The sequence below is a fragment of the Ipomoea triloba genome, chromosome 6 (assembly GCF_003576645.1).
Source record: "Ipomoea triloba cultivar NCNSP0323 chromosome 6, ASM357664v1".
NCBI lineage: Eukaryota > Viridiplantae > Streptophyta > Magnoliopsida > Solanales > Convolvulaceae > Ipomoea > Ipomoea triloba.
Window position 1 is genome coordinate 6,380,842 of NC_044921.1, and position 6,519 is coordinate 6,387,360.

At 33.0% G+C, this 6,519-nt stretch overlaps 1 protein-coding gene and 1 long non-coding RNA gene across 2 annotated transcripts in view; one reads left to right on the forward strand and one right to left on the reverse strand.

Moving 5' to 3' along the window:
- Positions 1–683: 683 nt before the first annotated feature.
- On the forward strand, positions 684–2,779 carry LOC116022132. The gene is made up of 2 exons (XR_004099139.1): positions 684–809; positions 886–2,779. It is a non-coding gene; the product is annotated as an uncharacterized LOC116022132 (long non-coding RNA).
- A 773-nt stretch (positions 2,780–3,552) lies between these two features.
- The window catches only part of LOC116022131 (peptidyl-prolyl cis-trans isomerase CYP21-4-like), a 6,434-nt gene continuing 3,467 nt past the window's right edge, over positions 3,553–6,519 (reverse strand). Inside the window, exons 5-8 of the mRNA XM_031262706.1 lie at positions 5,577–5,662; positions 4,831–4,968; positions 4,597–4,747; positions 3,553–3,972 (exon numbers count right to left, since the gene is read on the reverse strand). Coding sequence (XP_031118566.1) covers positions 3,886–3,972; positions 4,597–4,747; positions 4,831–4,968; positions 5,577–5,662 — 462 coding nt within the window. The 3' untranslated portion in view covers positions 3,553–3,885. The remainder of the gene's footprint in view (positions 3,973–4,596; positions 4,748–4,830; positions 4,969–5,576; positions 5,663–6,519) is intronic.

Consider the following 6,519-nt stretch of genomic DNA (forward strand, 5'->3'; position numbering starts at 1 on the left):
ACCATCACTAATAGTACCCATTGAATCGAGATTTGCAACATATACAACATTATTAGCATCTGTCAAATTTAAACGAAAAGGTAAACAATTTATGTGGTCGTAATGAAACAAATACATTTGTATGACAATTTATGATTGACTTATGTCGGTTCAAACATTATTAATTGAACAAAAATTCATACCTTCAGTAATGCAACTTAATGGTGTGCGTAATGAATTTGTTTGGGTTGATGGTAGTATGCGTCTTGCTTTAGTACTACATATTGATTGAACCTGTTCATGTTGGATGTTGGCGTCTTTGACACAATTATTTTCATCTACTGTAAAAATATATAATGCGTTTATTGAAATCTTACACAAATACAGGAAATAAAGGGAGATTAGGCCGCAATGTGTAATACAAAAAATTATCAATAATAAAAATTATACAACATGTAAATACTACCTCAAAATGTTCCACATTGAGAATTAATATGTTACATATAAAATATATACAATATAATATAATGAATCTATAATAATCACAACACATTATAATATGGTAGAAGCAACAATCTATCAGGAAATATTATGCCCATATAATTAATACAAATCTGACCCAATGAAAAAGCCCAAATCCAAAACCCATTAGCCCAAATATAAATAGTGATGTCTCAGCCATCCATCCCTAACCCTAAGCGCCGTTTAGTCTTCTTCCTGCTCTGCTGCGCTGGTCCTTCTCTCTACGATCGACACTTTTCTTTGCTTTCCACCACGAGCTTTAGCAAAATCATCCATTATTTCTCAAGTGTTGGCAAAAACTACTAATGGTATGTAGTTGTTGACGGATGGTTATTACATAGGATTGAAATTCGTTGGGGTCTAAAAAGTGGACAGAAATCGCAGATAGGTTTCTGATTTTGAAGAATATGTAAAGTCTAAGTTCGCCATGGCCTGTTCACTCAAGGAACGAAGATATTTCATGAGTCCCAAACAGATAAGTATCCTATTCACTAATATCTTTATTAGATCTTCTATTCAGTTCGGTATTAATGTAGTTTGTGCTAGGGTTTGTGAATTTTTTATGTTCTTAGCAGTAAATTTGCACTTGAATACCTAAATACTTCAAATTAGAACCAAAATATATGTATATATACACGTGTACCTGAACATCCAAATCTTTAAGTTAACATGCAATTACTTTAAAGTATTTGTTTCAGTACTTTGCCTACTGGAATGCCGTAATTAATTTTGACATTCAATTAAATTTTTGCGTTTGTAGGAAAAATGCACGGTTCTACATATTGATGTCACAACTGAACTAAATATGTATATGTTGAATGTGTATTGATTAGTATATATTTTATTTTCAATGTATGGTTAGTTCAAAAAAAAAAAAAGAGAGACTGTTTTAATAATGTGATAAATTTTATAAATGTTCTTTTTTTAAAAAAAAGAAAAACTTTTTTTTGGCAATTGGTGATCATTAAATTTGGATGCCCTTGTAAATATTTTTTTTCCATAATTGTATGTGGTATGACACTTTAAGAATATATGTTTCAGCTAAAAATAAATAATATATGCCTGTGTTGAATACATCTTGATTATCTCTTTATTGTTTTCAACTTATATTTATTTTGAGTAAAAAAAGTCACAATTATCATTTTTCTGTGTTAGTTTAAAAAAGCAAATAGTTGGCAACTGATGATCATACAACTCTTTGGACTTTATTATTTTTGCATTGTGAAGAAGTTAATTTAATCAGTTTTGCCTGTGTTAGTGTTGCCTGCCAATATATTGGGGTCAGTCTGAATAATTTTTTTGGTTAGTGGATTCCCAACTGCTGTTTTGCCTAACAATTTGTGTTATTGTTGAATAAACAGTTGCTGGTTCTTTTGCATTTGAGCTCCATTCCCAACTGCTTTGCATCTTCAGACAGAATTTTATCTAGTATCCTGCAAAAATAACCATACACAGATTAGGCATATTTGGATAGATTTCGGTTGATCCTTTTCTCAGTTTTTAAGAATTCCTTGTGCTGAAATGGTTGGCCGGTTTACTTCATCACTTTGCAAATGCCCTGTAATCCTTTTTCTTTATATATCTAAACAAACCTTTAGGCCAGCAATGCTTAATATAACAAATTGAAATAGGATCCAATTAGGAAGCATCTGCATATACTACATTTTTTTATTTAACAAATAATCCAAACATTGATTCTAATTTTGTAGTCCTTAGATCCTTAATCTGTCAGGTCCAGCTGCTTCCTCAATTAAGAAGTCCATTAATCTGGAATGTTTTCCAGCAAGGACTTTTTGTGGTGGGGAATATAACTTAACAACTCTGCCTATTGCCCTATTATTTCTCAATTCATAAAAAAAGGATAGAGTTAACAATAAAGATTAAAAACAGAAAATAGAAAATAGTAATTAAATTACAGTTTATTTGCTTTAAAAAAATATCCAAAAAAAATATATGTACTAAATAAGTCTTCATCATTTACTGTTGCAGCATCTCTCTGAAGGATTCAGATGATTTGAGCCAAAACATGAAATTAGAGAAGTTGTTTCTTTTACTTTCTTTAACCATGGTTGAGTAATTGAACTTAATTAGATAACAATGGTTAGATGTTTTGTATGTATAGTAGTTTGTTAGTAATAAGTTCTTAATTGAATATACAGTGCCATCAACAAAAGCACTCCCATACTTCCAAACATCCTCCTTCAGAATAGTTGCATGTATGTATGTACCCTATATAATACGCCGTAGCAAATAATATTATTGGAGATTGAAGAGGCAAGTAGGCGAGACTGTAGGTATTCTACTAAGAATATATTTGATTATTATATTTGATTTGAAATCTGATCAAAGAGGATGTAATTAATATTTGTTATTAATGTTTATTTGGGAATGAACAGGCAAGACAGTGTAATTAAATGGTGTGGCGGTGCAGATTCTCAAAGCATAAAATATTGATCAGACATTAGGCATTAAATGGTTAAATATTTAATACGTAACAAAAGGTTATAACAGATACTGCCGTTTTGTTTAGGCGGGAAACAATCATTGGCAAAAAGTTTTTGCTATTGTATAGAGTAAGATAAGATTACAATAATACGACAATGAAATACATATAGAAGAAAACAGGGATGGACTAGACACCAAAAAAATGTGAAGGATGATTATTTTTATAAGAATTACTAACAAGAAATATAAATATCAAGGCATAATTATTTCCTACTTGAGAGTATGCCACATTGCCACCAAAAAATAAAAAAAGCTGTAACTATATGAAACAGTATTAAATTTAAGTAAATAAGGGGGAAAGAATGGCCATTAATTTAATTATAGGAATGCAAAGTAGCATTTCAGATGAATGGAAATATAGAATGAACCATATAACAGCTGCACATTGACACAAGAATGGTTAAATGACTTAAATCAACATAAATCTCAGTTTACTGGCAGCAAAAACCAGTTTTGGTTCTCTTCTCTCATCAAGAGACAAGAGGTAAGAATAATCGCATTAAAAAAAAAAAAGAAAGAAAAAAGACTCCAATTATTACTATCAACTGCTAACAGTAAAATCAAGCATAAGCCAGTATCTACTACCAACAAAAATAAGAGAAGAAAATACAGAGCTGCTGGTGCATACTGCTATCGGAAAACACAGCGAGGAAAATTGAGTGAATTACATGAAACGCAATAACTTGAACTCTCTTTATATGACAATCATTGACTGTAGGCTGCACAAGATCAATTCTAAGTAAAATCAGTAAGCAGAACCAACACCAGACTCTACTAATTGTAAAATCAACTGTTACGCGAGTATGTTGCACAGCTTTGTCCAGGACGTAAACCTCTCATATCAGGAGGGGTATTGAATATTGATGAGAATCAGAGTCATCAAAGGTTCTGTTTAAGAGTAATTCCTTTGATCTTTACAGCAGCTTTGGGTCGGTAATGATTATCTGTATCCACTTCCTCAATTTCCTGAGTTGCCCATCCCAAAGAAAGGCATAAACAGAAAATTTGTTCATTAGAACTCACAAGTAATGAGAAAGATAATCATTCTAACGTGACTACGTGAGTACCTTAAACGATAAGTATAGTTTGATGATAATAAACTAAAGAACTACCACAATAAGATGCAACAGAAAATACTTAACTACATAAAAAAGGACGAACAAATCTACTGTATCCACTTCTTCAAGTAGCTTTGCTTCTAACTAAATGTACTAAATATGGACTTTTACATCAAATTCAACTTGAGACTTTTAAACATTGCAGAAACTCGAAGTGCACAATCTTCTTCCTTGTTCATCATGGCCTAGTCATACTTTTAGAAATTTTACTCCTAGAGCCCCATTCCTTAATCTTACTGTCCTAGCAAACAGTTTGTGCGTATGTAAAAACCATGATTTTTTTTTTAATGAAAAACTCAACGAGGACATGCCGTTTCCTTATGTTTTTGCAGATTATCTATCGTTCTAATGTCAGTGCTGTGGAGACCAAGTCCTTCTCTCTGCTCAGTCTCTAGTTTGTTATTTATTCTGTGTGATAAGAAAAGAAACAAGTGGGAGGTGTAAAGGGGAGAAGACAAAGTGGGATTTACACCTGAACAACATCTTCACCCTTGATGACACGCCCAAATACATTAATCTTGTCATTCAAATCTGGGATTGGTGCAGTTGTTATAAATATATCAAATCCTCGACCATCATGTTTTGCCTTGGAAGTACCAAGCATAAATGCTTCATGCTTCAGACTGGATACAAACCAGCACCAATAATAAATGAAAAGAGCCAGGTAATTTCAGTGTCAAATATAATAAGAGCAGACGAGAAAAACCTTGTGTCAAGGTGAGCATAATTTTTTACCCTCGAAGTCCAATCTTCTGTAGTTTCAGGCCTTTCCTCTTTACTTCCGTGGATAACAAAGTTCTTAATAACACGATTAAATTGCATCCCATTAAAGTGGCCCTTCGTACTGCAAATAAATGTCAGTTTATCATGCAAGTTCAAGGCATAACAGATAAAACTGAAGACTGAACTAGCTTAGGGAAGCATCATTTACAATTTACTAAAAGCAGATACGTGAACTATAATGATGAAGCAGTATTTTTGGAGGAATTACTAATGGCAATTAATAAAAAGGTTTTTTTCTATAATGTTCTCTAAACATCAAGTTGGAATATGAAACTTCAGCTATTTAAATATCTAGAAATAGGTAAGCATATAGTACTAAGGTGTGAGTTAAGCGGTAGGAAATTTGAGAGGTAGCCTAAAATGTCCAATAATAATCCATGCCCATGGAAATAGGCAAGCTTGGCTTTCTCTGCTAGAAGACATAAGAATGTGATAATGAAATTGTACACCTATTATTGTTTTATCACTTAAGAAAAATTTTGGTGATGAAAATCCACGTCTGTGGAAATAGGCAGGCTTGACTTTCTCTGCTAGAAGACACAAAAATGTGATAATGAAATTATACACCTATTATTGTTTTATCACTTAAGAAAAAATTTGGTGATAATTACACCATTAATACTAATTTGGTTGGAATGGAACTGATTATTAGTTAAGACAAAAACGCACCACAAATCAATGAATTCTTCAACAACTTCAGGAGAGCCATCCTTGTAAAGCTCAACAGTTACCAAGCCCTTTGTGGTGCTTATGAGCTGTCAGACACATAATTGTGTGAATATCCTTTAGACAAGTAACATAACCAAAATGAATGACAAATAAATATGGAGCAACAAACAAGTAAAATGCTACTTCAACTAAAGGTGGCATATGTTGGATCCTTGATTCAAACAAATAACATATATGATAAGTCAAGATGAGAAAAGAGAAAAAGCTATTGAACTCCATACACCTCTGTTAAAATTACTTGCCATGGAACAGAACAAGTGATCAGCTTTTTAAGAGGGTTGATGGGCGATATTTAACAACATCCCCGCAAAAAGAGCTTCACCCTACAAATCCCATTTTTTGTAAGTTAGGGTATATAATGACCAATGACATGAATAACTAGAACGAGCATAAAATCTTGAAATTTATAATAAATATTATTATGCAAGATTATAACATTATAAACTTGGGAATATATTCAAGATGCAATATTGGATGAAAATTTACCTCACCTACATCTGTTTGAAGCATGGACCTAAACAAAACAGAATTAAAAACTAGAGAAGAATCAAGGATCCAACAGACTACCTTTGTAGCCAGTACTCCAGTAGCCTCCAGTCGGTCGCCTCCATTCCGTCGCAGTCCGCCGCCTCCACAGACTGCAGCCTGGCCTCGCCGCCTCCACAGATCGGAGCCTGGCCTCGCCGCCTCACCACCTCGCCGCCTCGATTCCTCGCCATGTGAAGAAGACGGAGCCTGGGAAGCTGCCAAACGGGATGGAAAATGGGATAGGCGGCTAGGTTGGTGTGATGCGATTAGGGATTAGGGTTAAGATAGTTATATATATATATATATATATATATATATATATATATATATATATATATATATATATATATATATA